The sequence below is a fragment of the Pleurodeles waltl genome, chromosome 12 (assembly GCF_031143425.1).
Source record: "Pleurodeles waltl isolate 20211129_DDA chromosome 12, aPleWal1.hap1.20221129, whole genome shotgun sequence".
NCBI classification, from domain to species: domain Eukaryota; kingdom Metazoa; phylum Chordata; class Amphibia; order Caudata; family Salamandridae; genus Pleurodeles; species Pleurodeles waltl.
Window position 1 is genome coordinate 607629027 of NC_090451.1, and position 17332 is coordinate 607646358.

Genomic DNA, 17332 nt, shown 5'->3' on the forward strand with positions numbered 1-17332 from the left:
CAAGTTGTTTTTCTTCGAAGAAGTCTTTCGAGTCACGGGACCGAGTGACTCCTCCTTTTGTCTCCATTGCGCATGGGCGTCGACTCCATCTTCGATTGTTTTTCCCCGCAGAGGGTGAGGTAGGAGTTGAATTGTAGTAATAGTGCCCATGCAATGGAGTGACTAAGTATGCACCTATTTAAGGTTGAGATGATACATGTATAAATAATTGAAGGTAACTTCCAAACTGCTACAGGCTCCCGGGGAGGCGGGTGGGCACATGCGAATCTACTGCGACTGATGCCACGAACCGATGTACACTGGGTAAGTGACATTTTCAGTTCGATGGCATCTGTCGCTGTAGATACGCATGTTCTGCAATAGACTAGTAAGCAGTTATTTCCCCAAAAGCGGTGGATCAGCCTGTAGGAGTGGAAGTAGTCTGAAATAATGTCCTTAATACAGCTTGACCTACTGTGGCTTGTTGTGCGGATAACACGTCTACACAGTAGTGCTTGGTGAATGTGTGAGGCGTAGACCATGTGGCTGCCTTACATATTTCTTGCATTGGGATGTTTCCTAGAAAGGCCATGGTAGCACCTTTCTTTCTGGTTGAGTGTGCCCTTGGTGTAATGGGCAGCTGTCGTTTAGCTTTAAGGTAGCAGATTTGGATGCATTTAACTATCCATCTGGCTATACCTTGTTTTGAAATTGGGTTTCCTGCATGAGGTTTTTGAAATGCAATAAAGAGTTGTTTAGTCTTTCTGATGTTCTTTGTTCTGTCAATGTAATACATTAATGCTCTTTTGACATCTAATGTATGTAGTGCCCTTTCAGCTACGGTATCTGGCTGTGGAAAGAACACTGGAAGTTCCACTGTTTGATTTAGATGGAACGGTGAAATAACCTTTGGCAAAAATTTAGGATTGGTCCTTAGGACAACTTTATTTTTGTGTAGTTGTATAAAAGGTTCCTGTATAGTAAACGCCTGAATCTCGCTTACTCTTCTCAGGGAAGTAATGGCGATGAGAAATGCCACCTTCCAGGTTAGGAACTGTGTCGCAGGAGTGCATGGGTTCAAAAGGTGGACCCATAAGTCTAGTTAGGACAACATTTAGGTTCCATGAAGGAACAGGTAGTGTTCTTGGTGGTATAATTCTCCTAAGGCCCTCCATGAATGCTTTAATGACTGGTATTTTATATAGGGAAGTTGAATAGGTAGTCTGCAGGTATGCAGATATTGCTGCAAGGTGAATCTTAATGGAAGAGAAAGCTAGGTTAGATTTTTGTAAGTGAAGCAAGTAACCCACTACATGTTCTGGAGTTGTGTGTAATGGTTGAATTTGATTAATATGGCAGTAGCAAACAAACCTCTTCCATTTACTTGCATAGCAGTGCCTGGTGGATGGCCTTCTTGCTTGTTTTATGACTTCCATACATTCTTGGGTAAGTTGTAAGTGCCCGAATTCTAGGATTTCAGGAGCCAGATTGCTAGATTCAGCGATGCTGGATCTGGGTGTCTGATCTTTTGGTTGTGCTGTGTCAACAGATCTGGCCTGTTGGGCAATTTGATGCAGGGTACCACTGATAGGTCTAGCAGCGTTGTGTACCAGGGTTGCCTTGCCCAAGTTGGTGCTATCAATATGAGTTTGAGTTTGCTTTGACTGAGTTTGTTTACCAGGTAAGGAAGGAGAGGGAGAGGAGGAAAAGCGTAAGCAAATATCCCTGACCAGTTCATCCATAGGGCATTGCCTTGGGATTGTTTGTGTGGGTATCTGGATGCGAAGTTTTGGCATTTTGCGTTCTCCCTTGTCGCAAACAAGTCTATCTGAGGTGTTCCCCAGAGTTTGAAATAAGTGTTCAGTATTTGGGGGTGAATTTCCCATTCGTGGACCTGTTGGTGATCTCGAGAGAGATTGTCTGCGAGTTGATTTTGTATCCCTGGTATAAACTGTGCAATTAGGCGAATTTGGTTGTGAATTGCCCAATGCCAAATTTTTTGTGCTAGCAGGCTTAACTGCGTGGAGTGCGTCCCTCCCTGCTTGTTTAGATAATACATTGTTGTCATGTTGTCTGTTTTGACGAGAATATATTTGTGAACTATTATTGGTTGGAAAGCTTTTAGTGCTTGAAAAACTGCTAGAAGTTCTAGGTGATTGAAATGCAGTTTTTTTTGATGTACGTTCCATTGTCCTTGTATGCTGTGTTGATTGAGGTGTGCTCCCCACCCTGTCATGGAAGCATCTGTTGTTATTACGTATTGTGGCACTGGGTCTTGGAAAGGCCGCCCCTTGTTTAAATTTATGTTGTTCCACCACAGAAGCGAGAGGTAAGTTTGGCGGTCTATTAACACCAGATCTAGAAGGTGACCCTGTGCTTGAGACCACTGTGATGCTAGGCATTGTTGTAAGGGCCTCATGTGCAGTCTTGCGTTTGGGACAATGGCTATGCATGATGACATCATGCCTAGGAGTTGTAATACCATCTTTGCCTGTATCTTTTGTGTTGGATACATGCGTTGTATGATGGTGTTGAAATTTTGAATTCTTTGTGGACTTGGAGTGGCTACTCCTTTTGATGTGTCTATTATGGCTCCCAGGTATTGTTGTACCTTGCGTGGCAGAATTTTGGATTTTGTGAAATTGACGGTGAACCCTAGTTTGAAGAGGGTTTGTATGATATGATTTGTGTGATTTGAGCACTCTATTAACGAATGGGCTTTGATTAGCCAGTCGTCTAGATATGGGAACACATGGATTTGCTGCCTTCTTATGTGTGCTGCGACCACTGCTAGACATTTGGTAAAGACTCTTGGTGCGGTTGTTAATCCGAAAGGCAGTACCTTGAATTGGTAATGTATTCCTTTGAATACAAACCTTAGGTATTTCCTGTGCGATGGGTGTATTGGTATATGGAAATAAGCATCCTTGAGGTCTAAAGTTGCCATGTAGTCGTGCAGTTTTAGTAATGGCAATACTTCTTGTAGTGTGACCATGTGGAAGTGGTCTGATTTGATGAAAGTGTTCACTACTCTGAGGTCTAGGATTGGTCTCAGCGTTTTGTCCTTCTTTGGTATCAGAAAGTACAGTGAGTAAACTCCTGTGTTTATTTGTGTGTTTGGCACTAATTCGATTGCATTCTTTTGCAATAGTGCCTGCACTTCTATCTCCAGGAGATTGGAATGGTGTGTTGTTAAATTTTGTGCTTTTGGTGGTATGTTTGGAGGGAATTGTAGAAATTCTATGCAATAACCATGTTGGATAATTGCTAGAACCCAAGTGTCTGTAGTGATTTCCTCCCATGCTTTGTAATGATGACCTATTCTTCCCCCCACTGGTGTTGTGTGGAGGGGGTGAGTGACATGTGAGTCATTGTTTAGTAGTAGGGGTTTTGGGGCTTTGAAATCTCCCTCTATTTCTAGGGAATTGCCCTCCTCTATATTGTCCCCGAAAACCTCCTCTATACTGTCCCTGGTAAGTGGACGGTGTTGCTTGTGAGGTGCTGGCTTGTGTGCTTTGACCCCGAAACCCCCCTCGAAAGGGCGTTTTACGGAATGTGCTGTAATTCCCTCTGCTCTGCGGGGAGTAGAGTGCGCCCATGGCTTTGGCAGTGTCTGTATCTTTTTTGAGTTTCTCAATCGCTGTGTCCACTTCTGGACCGAACAGTTCTTTTTCATTAAAAGGCATATTGAGAACTGCTTGTTGAATCTCTGGTTTAAATCCAGACGTTCGGAGCCATGCATGCCTTCTGATAGTTACAGATGTATTAATTGTCCGCGCAGCTGTATCTGCAGCGTCCATGGAGGAACGTATCTGGTTGTTGGAGATGGTCTGTCCCTCCTCAACCACTTGTTTTGCCCTATTTTGGAAGTCTTTGGGCAGATGTTCAATAAGATGTTGCATCTCGTCCCAGTGGGCTCTGTCATAGCGCGCAAGTAGTGCCTGGGAGTTCGCGATGCGCCACTGGTTTGCAGCTTGTGCTGCGACTCTCTTACCAGCTGCATCGAACTTGCGGCTTTCTTTATCTGGGGGTGGTGCATCTCCAGATGTGTGAGAGTTGGCTCTTTTCCTAGCTGCTCCTACAACAACAGAGTCTGGTGGCAGCTGTGTTGTGATGAAAACCGGGTCCGTAGGAGGCGGCTTATACTTTTTTTCCACCCTTGGTGTGATTGCCCTACTTTTGACCGGGTCCTTAAATATGTCTTTTGCGTGCCGGAGCATACCAGGGAGCATAGGCAGGCTTTGGTAGGAGCTGTGGGTGGAGGAGAGTGTGTTGAACAAGAAATCATCCTCGACCTGTTCTGAGTGGAGGCTTACGTTGTGAAATTGTGCTGCTCTAGCCACCACCTGAGAGTACGCGGTGCTGTCTTCTGGTGGAGATGGTTTTGTAGGGTATGCCTCTGGGCTGTTATCTGACACTGGGGCGTCGTATAGGTCCCATGCGTCCTGGTCTTGGTCACCCTGGCTCATGGTGGTGTGAGCTGGGGAGTGTGATGGCGTTTGTGCTGGTGAAACGTTAATCACGGGCGGAGGAGAGGGTGGTGGTGTAACCCTTTTCACCACTTTTGGTTGTGGTGCTTGTTCCGTTTGGAACTCCAACCTTCTCTTTCTCCTAATGGGGGGAAGGGTGCTAATTTTTCCTGTCCCCTGCTGAATGAAGATACGCTTTTGCGTATGGTCCAAATCAGTTGCTTGCAGCTCTTCCTCAAACCTATGCTTTTGCATTTGGGAGGTTAGCGAGTGCTCTTCTGTGTAAGAGCCCGAAGCTGGGTCGCTTGCAGTCTGTTTCGGCATCGAAACTTTGTCTGTGTGTTTTTTCGGCTCCGAGGTGACTTTTTTTCCTTTTCGGGGCCGAAACCTCTCGGCGTCGATCTGTTTCGGTGCCGCTGTCTCGGCGTCGAGCCGTGTCCACACCGGCATCTCGGTGTCGAGGCTTGTCTCCAGCACTTTCTCGGTCCCGAGAAGGCTGCGTGCCGGTGTCTCGACCGGAGTCGGACGATCTCGGCACTGTTTGGGCCTTTTTCGGTGCCGACGGTCGGTCACCGAATTTATGGGTCGAGCCATGGCCTGGTGGCAGTGGCGTCCCCTGGGCCTTGTAAATGTTTCTTTGTGTGGTTTTCGACGTCTTACTCACGGTTTGTGTATCGTCGAATCCTTCGGAGTCTGAGTCTTGGATCGAGAAGGTACCTTCCTCTTCCTGTTCCTCGAACTCCCGTTGGGCTGTCGGTGCGGACGCCATTTGAAGTCTTCTGGCTCGACGGTCTCGGAGTGTTTTTCGGGACCGGAACGCACGACAGGCCTCGCAGGTGTCTTCGCTGTGCTCAGGTGACAGGCACAGGTTGCAGACCAAGTGTTGGTCTGTGTAGGGGTATTTATTGTGGCATTTGGGGCAGAAACGGAACGGGGTCCGTTCCATCGGCGTTCCTCAGCACGCGGTCGGGCCGACCAGGCCCCGACGGAGGATCGAAAAACTACCCCGAAGGGCACCGGAGCTCTTCGATCTTCGATGCGGTGTTGAATCTAAGTACGCCGATCCCGAACGCAACAATACCGACGAAAATCTTCCGAAATTAACTATTATTTTCCGTTCCGAAACTCGGAGCGACAGGGACACGTCCGAACCCGATGGCGGAAAAAAAACAATCGAAGATGGAGTCGACGCCCATGCGCAATGGAGACAAAAGGAGGAGTCACTCGGTCCCGTGACTCGAAAGACTTCTTCGAAGAAAAACAACTTGTAACACTCCGGCCCAACACCAGATGGCGAGCTATTGCAGAACATGCGTATCTACAGCGACAGATGCCATCGAACATATAGATATATATATTTGTTTTGCTATGTTATCAATCATAGTTCATGCTGGATATCTACAGCAAGGGGACAATTTCTTTAAATTTGTAGGATCATGAAGGCGTAGACCACACAAATATTTGACCTTCAAGGTGGAGGGATGGGACATTTTATGAACACATGTATTTTGAGACTACGTTCTAACACAGATGGAAAATGCAGGTGTCTGATAGTTGAGGATCATGCATACCAACAGTTTTGTCCTTTGCTATCCTCCAGTTTAGGGGTCCCTCATGGATCATTCGCCTCGTGGTCAAATCGAGGTTCTATTATAAAGAAAATGGACATCAATCAATTTCATGCAATGATATTGGAAAAAACCTACAAGATCAGTCAAGGTCCCAAAGAAGCAAAAGCCTTTTACCTTAAACTCTGCAGCCAGAGGGTTATTTATGGTCCTTTCTAGTGCGGTGGTGTCAAGCTGCTTCTGATACATTTTAAGCCGGTGCTGGTTCTCGGTTTGCTTCACTCCCTCATTTACGTACTTCAGAATCGCTCGACATCGGTCCCTACATCGGTACAGTTTTTCCTGCTCCGAGCTGCCACCTGCAGGACAAAGCAGGACATCTTGCGGGTTTTTCAACACTTAAAAGCATGAGGTTTGGTAGAAGCACTGAAGCCAGGAAACGCTCAAGGTCCATCAAGGACTTGGCTCAGGACTCAACCCATTACTGAGAAACAACCAAGAAACAAGCAGAGATTACATTTTAATACACATACGTGAGACACCATGCAAGCCTTGGACATACACTGAATTACAGTTTTTGTGGGCAGGCAGCTACAAACATACAAAATAAGTTCATTTTGAAAGACTTGTGAAAACAGTGTCATATGGAAATTGTACTGCTCAACTGTAGTCTGTGCCTTGATACAACGCTGTGTGAAAATTCTCAGGCATCGACGCAAGCATGTCAAAATTGCCGTAAATGCACACCAACAGCATACTCCAAGATTTAAATAAGAGTCAGTAAGATGTTCTTACCAATCTAGATCACTATTCTTTATTCTTCGAACAATCTAAAATAACATTACTCTGGTGTCTTGCCCTTTGGGCCACTCCACGACTGCTCGTTACAGTTTAAGAAGTTTTACTGATGTAAAAGTGCCCTCATGATGTAATATTTCACAAACTCACATCCAATCAGATCCCCTCTCAAGATCTGTTGGCTCTGCAGATTCAGGGTGGTGAAGAACTTTAGCAGCTGTTTCGCATTCCATTCCCCTTCAGAGTATTGAGCACAGGACTTAAACCAATGCTCCACAAAGCCATCCTCTGATAATCATATATAATAGTCCTGGGGGTCGCTGAATAAACTTGAGTAGATACTCTATATTTGTAGGCCGTGTTGCAAAACACATGTAAGCGCAAACGGCATGTCAGGCAACTGAGGGGGTAGAGGTAAATTTCTGAAAGGGTGTTTTTTCTTGCATGCCAAAGTGGCCATAGTATGTGCAATAATTCAAGAGAATGCATGCTCCACCCCATCCAGCAAATTTTGTTCATCACATCAAGTCCAGAATTCTCCATCGTAGTGGGCTTTCAGCAAGAATGGATAAGATTAATCTAGCATACTTACCTTGGTGAGCACTCTTAAGGCTGGCAGGAATTCCAAATTGTTTACATTGTAATCCTGATGGATTTCTACCCAACTTTTATAAAAGCATTAAGCCACTTATGGTTTGCAGGATATAAAGCTCACAGATACGGATACCAGATGGTGATCTTTACAGTCTCCATTTAAGTAATGTATAACCTAGTTGTCACACGTCATTTTGAAGAGTATACTTAAACATTAACGCTTGTCGCAAGACTTCTTTAGGTTTATTTCAATGAGATTTCAGGATTTCATCAAAAAGAAGCAAAAGTGAAACAAATATGCATTTTCACAAGCTGCACCAAGACTGGAAAGCACTTTTGAACTTTTAGCATCAGCTGCTCAGGCTCAAGTACAACTTAATACTAAGGGGCTGATTTAGAGTTTGGCAGAAAGGCTGCTTCATAGTAATGGTGATAAAGTACCCCTTCCACCAACCTAAAGGTCCGCAGCCTGATATACCAATGGGTGGACCTTAAGCATGTAAACGACAGACATTTATCAGTCTCAGTCGATGAAATACACCTCCAACACCCCGCCCCAAAGGGACAGTAAAAACATTTAAATTACACCCATACCAATGGAGAAAACTCCCATGGTCTGGGGGTTATAGGGATTTTTGTTTCAAAAACAAAATCTTGCTTGGGATATTCTTTTCGAAAAAACAAACATGTTAAAAGTTTGATGGATGGTACCATCTTTTGTCAAACTTTTAATATAGGATCTGCCGTGACAAAGTGTGCCCTGCCAATATATAAAGCTGTCCAAAGGGCTGGTGGACAAGTCTAAATTTGGCAGGCAGAGAACCATCAGTATGGTGGGAATAAAGCATTCTGCCATATTGATGGATTTACCTCCACCCACCAAACTCTAAATCAGCTTTGACATTTAGATGGAACAGAGTACCCTTCTCGAAAGATTGAGAAGACAATTGGCGGGTCGCGTGTTGATAAAGTCGGGTCGCGCGTTGATCATACCGAGGAGGACTGCTGCTGCTGCTGCTGCTGCTGCTGCTGGGTCCCTGAAGCCTGGGGGCGGAGCTGTGAGCCCTTTAAATCAAATCTGAGCGTGCCCGCTTCGCGGGTCGCGCGTTGATCATACCGAGGAGGACTGCTGCTGCTGCTGCTGCTGCTGCTGCTGCTGCTGCTGCTGCTGCTGCTGCTGCTGCTGCTGCTGCTGCTGCTGCTGCTGGGTCCCTGAAGCCTGGGGGCGGGGCTGTGAGCCCTTTAAATCAAATCTGAGCGCGGCCGCTTCACGGGTCGCGCGTTGATCATACCGAGGAGGACTGCTGCTGCTGCTGGGTCCCTGAAGCCTGGGGGAGGGGCTGTGAGCCCTTTAAATCAAATCTGAGCGCGCCCGCTGCGCGGGACGCGCCCGGGCAAAGCCCGGGCCAAGGGCGGGCCCGTCCTTTGCCCATCAGCGCCCGGAGGAGGCTGGGCTGGGCCACCCCCCTTGGTTTTCTCTTCCAAACTCTTTGTTTACGCATCTCATAAGAGTGTAGTGAGTGCCTTTTTTTTTTTTTTTTCCTGCGTTACATATCTTATTTCCTTTGCCAAGCATGGGGAAGCGTAAGGTGCGCACCAGTCCTGATGCTGCAGGTGCTAAATCTAAAAACTTAAAACTTAATCGAGTAGCGCAAGTCCACTCAAACTGCGTCTCAAGAGAAATTGATAACTTAATTGAGGAGGTGGAATCTATTCTTAAGGAAAAGGAGAGCAAGGACTGCAAGAGACTGAAATCTGGGACTTTACTCCCGTTCCTTACAGCAGGCCCTAACCTTTCTATTGATCCCCAGCCCTTGAAATCCCCTGTGCAAGTCTCTGTATCGCCTAGTCAGTTGGGTTTGCCTAAACCTTTGACTCCCCCAAGTCTATTGGACAACTTAGATGCCACTTCTTATGATTTCATTCTCAGTGGCATCCCTTGCGCTAATCGCTTTTCTACTTTAGACCAGGCTGACTCGGTGGGTGCCAACCAACCTCCGATATCTTCACACGCTATCACTCCCTGTGACCCTCCAGGAGAAGACGTACTAACAATAGTCTCTAGCTTAAACCGTGAAGTCGGGGAGCTAAAGGGTATATTGTTTGAGGTTCTCAATCTCTTAAAAAAAAAATTGATTCACCTCCTCACCGTACTTTGATTCCTGTGCCGGTACAATCTTCTTGTCCTTTGGGCCCGGTTGCACTGTCTGCTATTTCTTCAGTAAATGAGGACCACAACAAGGGTCCCACTAATAAGCCAGGCCATAGGATCCAACCGGCCACTTCGGCAGTACGTTCAGCACCCTCCTCTTTTGACTTTGGTCAAGTTGTGGCCCCTTCTACTCACGTGGCTAATTCAAATTGTATTTATTTGTGCAATGTTCCTCCTCTTACATCCCATATCAGTGAAGACACCTCCTCCCTTGTCAACAAGGTGTCATATTGGATTCGTCATACCAGGGGCTGTGCTTCTATCATTCATTCTGACATTGTTTTTGCTTCTCGAGTACGTGGTTGTCCAGGTGGCCGTGATACCATCAAAAGTAACCTCACTAACCCCAAATTAGTTAGGGGACTTTTGCAGATGGAAGCCCGCAATACGCTAAGATCTGATTTTGATATACATTTCCGTGAACGCCTGCCTGCCATTGGCCAAAAGATCTTGCCTGCACATCCTCTTAGGCCCAAGGGAAGCCCCTGCAGTGTTCCAGTTCCTGCTCCTAAGTCTGGCTTGTTGCCTTTCCCGGTTGATGGGGCTGCTTTAGTTCATAATGCTAAACATAGTGGTACTCAAGACCCGTTACTATAGGGGATACATCTGATGTTGACTGACTACTCTTCCCTAATCATTGCATACCTTGTGGTCCACTTGTACTGTCTCAAAGACCTTTAATCAGCCCAGGTGGTCCTAACCCAAGTGCTTCTTTCTGTACTCCTATAGTTAATTCTAAACTAACTACGGATACTGATTTTGGTACGCTTACTTGTAACACTCCAACTTCTGAAGGGTATTTTCTGTCCTGGAATGTGGCGGGTATTAAGAGCAAACTGCCTGATCCGGAGTGGGGGGCTTTTGTGGAATCTTACTCTATCTGCATGTTCCAGGAAACTTGGGCAATGGGTGGCATGTATAGGCAAGGTTATCGTTCTTTTATAAAAAAGGCAACTCAATCCCCCAGGGGAAGGGCGGTTGGGGGTCTATGTATCTGGGTCAAGATGTCTGAGATGGTTAGGGTCAAGGAAATTGCTGTTGATTCTTGTGATATTTTAGCCATAGTAATACAGCCTAGGTCTAGTACCCCTGTGCTGTGTATTAATATCTATAATCGACCAGGCTCCCTTAACCAACAGTCTGATACCATTTATCGCTTGCATAATGTTCTTTCGGAATTCCATTCTAAATATCGAGTTATTATTGCTGGTGATCTTAACGCCCAAATTGAGTTTGGCTCAACCTTTGCTGAGTCCACTCAGGATGAGGACGTAGAGTGGAATATCCCCCCGCTCCAACTTCATCCTACGCCACTCACTCCTTCCCCTAGGGTGTCTCAGATAATAGACCTTGCACTTATCTATGGCCTCCGTTTTGGAAATGGACGATTTCCAAATGATAACCCTGCTAGGCCTACTTTTTTCAGAGGTAATTATAGTAGCTGCTTGGATTATGTCATCTTGGACTTACGAGTCTGGCATTTCATAACTAATGTAGAGGTGGGTCTTCCCCGCACTAGTGACCATGCCCCCTTGCAAATTGCATATAACGTAGCCCTGTTTGATCTACCCGCTGGTTTGGCTGGCCGAAGTGTTCTGTCAAAACTTTCCACTAATAAGCTTGCAGTAAAGTGGCCCTCATTTTTTAAATCTGACTTACTAAACCATAAGCTTGGCATTATGATGACCCGTCACCAACTTTTTGAGGACTCCATTGCATGATCTCCTTCAGAAATTTTGTCCGCCCATGTGGGGTTTTTTGCGGAACTTAAGGAGCTTTTCACTAAACCTTCCAAATCCCAAACTAAATCTTCTGCTCCTAGGTGCAAATGGTTTGACAAAGAGTGTCGGGTGGCCAAGTATCTTCTATCTGAAGCCTTAAAGGCAAAGAATCGGGACAACATTACACATGCGAGAAAGAACTATGGGGGTGATTCTGACACCGGCGGTCTTAGACCGCCGGGGCCAGGGTCGGCGGGAGCACCGCCGACAGGCCGGCGGTGCCCCGCAGGGCATTCTGACCGCGGCGGTAAAGCCGCGGTCAGACCGGCAACACTGGCGGGCTCCCGCCAGTGTACCGCTGCCCTGTTGAATCCTTCAAGGCGGCGCAGCTAGCTGCGCCGCCGAGGGGATTCCGACCCCCCCTACCGCCATCCAGTTCCCGGCGGTCCGCCCGCCGGGAACCAGATGGCGGTAGGGGGGGTCGCGGGGCCCCTGGGGGCCCCTGCAGTGCCCATGCCAATGGCATGGGCACTGCAGGGGCCCCCGTAAGAGGGCCCCTACAAGTATTTCACTGTCTGCTTGGCAGACAGTGAAATACGCGACGGGTGCAAATGCACCCGTCGCACCTTCCCACTCCGCCGGCTCGATTACGAGCCGGCATCCTCGTGGGAAGGGAGTTTTTCCCTGGGCTGGCGGGCGGTCTTTTGGAGACCGCCCGCCAGCCCAGGGAAAAACTCATAATACCCTCCGCGGTCTTCTGACCGCGGAGCGGTATAATGGGGGCGGAATTCTGGCGGGCGGAGAATCACCCCCTATGTGTCTACTCTCACTCTATCAAAACTCAAATATGAGGAGCATTTATGGGAGTGTCTGGCGGAGGCTGCTAGCTCTCGCGACGCCAAGCTCTTTTGGACTTTGGTTGCGCGTAGCGACCCAGGCCTGTCATCCACTACTGAATGCCATATCGACCCAGGAACCTGGCTCTCTTATTTTCGTGAACTGTACGGCTCTCGGACAGAGCTTTATGATACTCCCATAGATAATGCACTGTGCCAGCCTGAAATGCCGCCCTTCACCCTAAAAGAAACAGAGATGGCAATTTGCGCGCAAAGATCTGGTAGGGCCCCTGGCCAAGATGGTATTCCCTCTGATCTGTACAAATCAGATCTATCTGTGTGGACCCGTTATATAAACAGGGTATCAAACACTGCCATGGCATCTCGATCCTATCCGCTCTCGTGGAAGATGGCGATTATTGTCCCCGTTCATAAAAAAGGAGACAAGAGCTCCCCTGGGAATTATAGGCCTATCAGTCTATTAGACAACTTGCAGAAAATCTTTTCGTATCAGTTGCTAACTAGATTGAAACAATGGATAATGAAAAATCAGGTCTTAAGCCATCTCCAGGCAGGATTTAGGGATAAGATCAGCACTATCGATCAGATCTTCCGATTCACCACCATCAAGTGGAAGACCGTAGATGCAGACAAAGGCCACCTATTTGTAGCCTTTGTTGACTTGAAGTCTGCGTTTGACCTGGTCCCGCGTGCCAAGCTTTGGGAGGTCCTTAGTACAACCGTTGTTCCGGGTTCCATGATTAATATTATCAAGGACCTTTATTCTGATAATTGTGCTAAAGTCCGCTGGGGTACCATTGGCGATCTGACCCCTGATTTTCCAACTACACGGGGCTTGAGGCAAGGCTGTGTCTTGGCGCCCACCTTGTTTCTCTTGTTTATTAATGCCTGTTTGCCATATCTCTTAGACTGTCAAAGTGACGCCCCTAGCCTGGGCGGGCAGAAGATCCCCTGTCTTCTGTTTGTAGATGATACCCTATTGCTATCACGCACTGCTATGGGCCTTTCTAGGCTGCTCTCCAGATTCCTGGAGTTTTGCACTGACCATGGGTTATCAATTAATTCAGCAAAAACAAAATACATGGTTTTTGGAGATAGTAGGGAAAAAATGAAGAGGCCTGTATATTTAGATGATGTCCCTTTGGAAAGGGTGGGTACCTTTGATTACTTAGGTATCAAAGTGGAAGATTCACATCTTTGGCATGCCCAGCGCCATAAATCTTTATTATGCCTGAAGCAGAGGGCGGGTGGAATTGTCAGATTTGCCTCTAGTTCCCCGAAATTTGCAATATCTCCCGCACTGGAAATATACAAAGCTCAAGCTAGGGGGGCCGCCCTATACGGAGCCGAACTTTGGGGCCATTGTAATCTGGCGAATCTGGCTAGCGCGGAAAACCAGTTTTTAAAAATGATGCTAAAGGTTCCATCTAGTACCCCATCCTTGCCCATTCATCTGGACCTAAATCTTTTCTTAATCTCACAGATTGCGGCCCAAAGGCCCCTGCTGTTTTGGATTCGGCTATGGACAACTGATGCCCTAACCCCTTTTCAGTGTGGCCTCCTAAAAGTGGTGGGCCGTGATTTTAGTATTAAACCTAAATGGTGTGTATTCGTTGAACAATCTTTTTCCCATCGGGGGTTAGGCTCCTATTGGCATGATCCTATTTCTATTCCTAAAAATGCTGCACAGCTGTTAAAGGATGCTTATTGGCATAATGTTCAGGTTGGACAATTTGCTGGTTCTATTCCATTGTCCATGTCCGACAATTTTTTGCTTGTTAAATGCCATTACGAATTTGAGCCCTTTTTGGATGCAAAGTTATCTCCATTTGCTCGTGCCCTCTTTATCAGGTTTAGGATTGGGTCCCTCCCCTTGCGCTGCCTTACGTACAAATGGTCCAGTTCAACTAATAGATCTAAAGGTTGCCCGATGGGTTGTAAAAGTGCAGAAACTGTTTCACACGTTTTCTTCCACTGTCAAGCATATCACAAACAAAGAGCACTTTGGCTCATCCCGCTTTTTAAACAATTAGGAGTTAGATCCTGCCTCCATGCTGAGAGAATTTTAAAAAGCGACCCGTCTGTTAAGATAGCTCTACCAGTGGCAAGTTTTTTCGAGTCTATCTGGAGGTTGAGATTAGCAAGTTTAAGGGATAAAATTGTGTAGTTATTGTCTAGTATTATTTATGTATATTTATCTGACTTGGATGAATGACTGTAGCTTTTTTTGCACAGGACATGGATCTTGGCTTGGGTCCTTATGGATTATTTATAGACCTATGGAACTGTTCCCTTATTTTATGCCGTGAGAATTTTAAAGCGAAAATCATCCACCCAGACAGTTTTTTTAATGGGGGGAAAAAGGGGAAAATTCTTGTATTATTATGATATCCGAGTTCAGCAATTTCAAGGAGCAAGAGTGGGGAACTAATTTTTAGACTTACCTATTTATATTTATCAAATTGGATGTGTGATTGCTCCACAGTATTCAGATATTGGTGTATTATATTTTTTAACTAGTGCTGATTTAGAGAATTATTTTCATTTTTGAGTATTGTTTTTTATTATATTAAGTGATGTTTATTTGACTGCTTATTTCTTGTTTGTTTTTAAAACCTGTCTTGCCCCTTTTAACTGTACTTTTACCTTTTTTATTTTATTATTACCTCCGTGCTTTTAGAAGTCCTTTCTTTCTTTGTTGTGTATTGTACTTTAATGGTTTGTTTTTACACACCGAAATAAAGTTAAATGATGATGATGATGAGAAGACAACAAACTGGGCTACTTGGGAACCAATAGAAGCCTCTGAAATTCATGGCTCACTTACAAAATGTTAATAAATGTGACATGTACCGTTTCACACTGAAGTAAAGCTTTCAACAAGGTTCTGACTGTTGCAGCTATTCGAATGGATACACTCTCATTGCAAACTGTACCTAGAAGTGAAAAAAACAGAGTGCAGCTACAAAACCAGAATAGCAAAGCAAAACTTGGTCAAACACCTCTTTTGCATGTGAAACACAGGTTAGCCTGCTCAATTAGCCTACCTGTGTATTCTGGTCATGTGTTAAGGGAGTGATAAACAACCACATGTCTTTCCTGAACTTATCTTCATAATTTCAGAACAAGCATGAATTGATATGAAATTACAATGGTGTTTTCAATATAGGCTAGCTCTTTCTACCTTTGTGAATATGGAAGAACCACACTAAAAGGTATATTTATTATTAGAATTGTAACAGGAAGGTCCCCTAAAGATTGCCCCTTATGAGATAATCTGATTGTGGAGAAAAAAGGTCCTTGGACAGCCATCACTTCAGATCACAACTCTGAGAAAGGAAACAAGAATCACTCTTGGATATGGATCATTTTCCAGTGTTAAGATAACGGCATCTGGCTCTGGTGAATTATGAGGAAAGCTTAGATACAGGGTACAGTGTGAAATCAGAGCCAAATGTTAATATTTCCACCCTTTATTGTTGTAAAATGTTCTTTTGATGGGGTAAGAAGCTGAGGGAAGAGAATATTCTCATAGCCAAAACTGCCACAATGAATGGTAGGTATAGGCAGAGGAACTGGGTGAGTAGTGCGCTTTACAAATTCCTGATTGATTGAATTGGCACAACAATGACTTGTTCACGCCAAGGGACTGGCCAAACACCACAGAAGGTATTTGATAAAGAAATCCTACAACATCCTGAGAAGGCAATCAAGCAACAGTCAGTACTGTGCGTGGACGTGGATACCCCTACACATTTAGGATGATGACTTTTGTGGTCTATCATTCACTTATTTGTAAACACATTAGTATGTCACAGTATATGGGGTGGAATTTTTGTACCTGACTTCAAGGTAGATGCTTTGAGACTGGAGGGTTGACTGCACCATGGTGGTTTTGCATCACTGAACATCAAATGTCTTGTACAGTGAGTTTAAGGGGGTCCAGAAACTGGGAGCTACAACAGTGGACACGTCTTCCACTTTGCTGCCTAATAAAGCCCTAGTTGTAGTCCTGTGTAGTTCATTTAGAATATCCATACATTCTTGTGGAAGACCTAGATACAGAGAGGCTCAGAAACCACATTCCTCGACTGATCTGCTTTGGAGATTCTCCTGTTGGTAACAGATATCTCGAGTAGGTTTAAGAACCATATTCATCTGGCCCATGTGGGAGCTACCAGGATTATGGGAAGGGATGTTTGCAGTAGAGCTTCCTCAACACGTATGGAATAAGCTGAAGTGGAGGAAAAGCTTAGACAAATATCCCCAACCAGTTCATCCACAGGGCATTGTCCAAGAAGAGTGGAAATCTGGAGGCAAAGCTTTGGCATTCTGCGCTTTCGCCAGTGGCAAATAGGTCTATTTTTGGAAAACCTCACTGTTGAAAGTAGGATTTGCCGGTGAAGTGCCCTCTCATGGCCTTGTTGATGATTCCTGTTGGGCAGGTCTACAAAGTTGTCCACTCCTAGGAGCTACTGGGCTAGGTGGTGTGCCAGATGGTGAATTTACCTACGGCAATTTGCCTATGCCAGTACTGAAAATTAGTGAATGAGTGCCTCCCTTGTTGTTTCTGTAGATATGAGTTGGCATCATATGTTGGTTTTGATTAAAACCACCCTGCCCCAACTGTTCTGAAAGAAGGGTATGTGGGATAGGTGGATGGTTATAGGTTTGAAGTACTTGATGTGAAATCCCTGCTGTTGGGGGTGACCAGAGATCTAGAAAGAGGAAGATATGTGGGCCTCACCTCCTGAAGTGGGGGTCTGTAACCGCTGAACGTTTTGTAAACACCCTTTGAGCTGTTGTAACCCTAAATGGTAGCACCCTGCACTGGACGTGCTGTCAACTTACCATTAGGCGAAGGCAGAACAGATGAGCTGGATGGATATGTGAAAATAGGCATCCTTCAGTTCCAGAGCAGTCATGAAATCGCTCTGCTGCAACAGCAGGATAACATCCTGAAGAGCGGTCCTGGAAATGTTCTGATAGGATGCATATGCTGAGGGGCTTGAGCTTAAGGACTGGCCTTAGATAGCCATTCATTTTCTGGATTAGAGTTCAGGAAGAACTCCCCTTTGCCCAGGTGGAAGGGCACCAGCTGTATGGCCCCTATGAGTAGGAGCGCTTCTATGCT

At 45.7% G+C, this 17332-nt stretch overlaps 1 protein-coding gene across 3 annotated transcripts in view; it reads right to left on the minus strand.

The window, feature by feature from the left end:
- ARHGEF11 (Rho guanine nucleotide exchange factor 11) overlaps window positions 1–17332 on the minus strand; it is a 787362-nt gene that overhangs the window by 164261 nt on the left and 605769 nt on the right. For all 3 annotated transcript variants that reach the window (XM_069217872.1, XM_069217873.1, XM_069217871.1), the window contains 2 exons: window positions 6194–6375; window positions 6020–6095 (listed from right to left, as the gene is read on the minus strand). In XM_069217872.1, the coding sequence (XP_069073973.1) occupies window positions 6020–6095; window positions 6194–6375 (258 nt within the window). The remainder of the gene's footprint in view (window positions 1–6019; window positions 6096–6193; window positions 6376–17332) is intronic.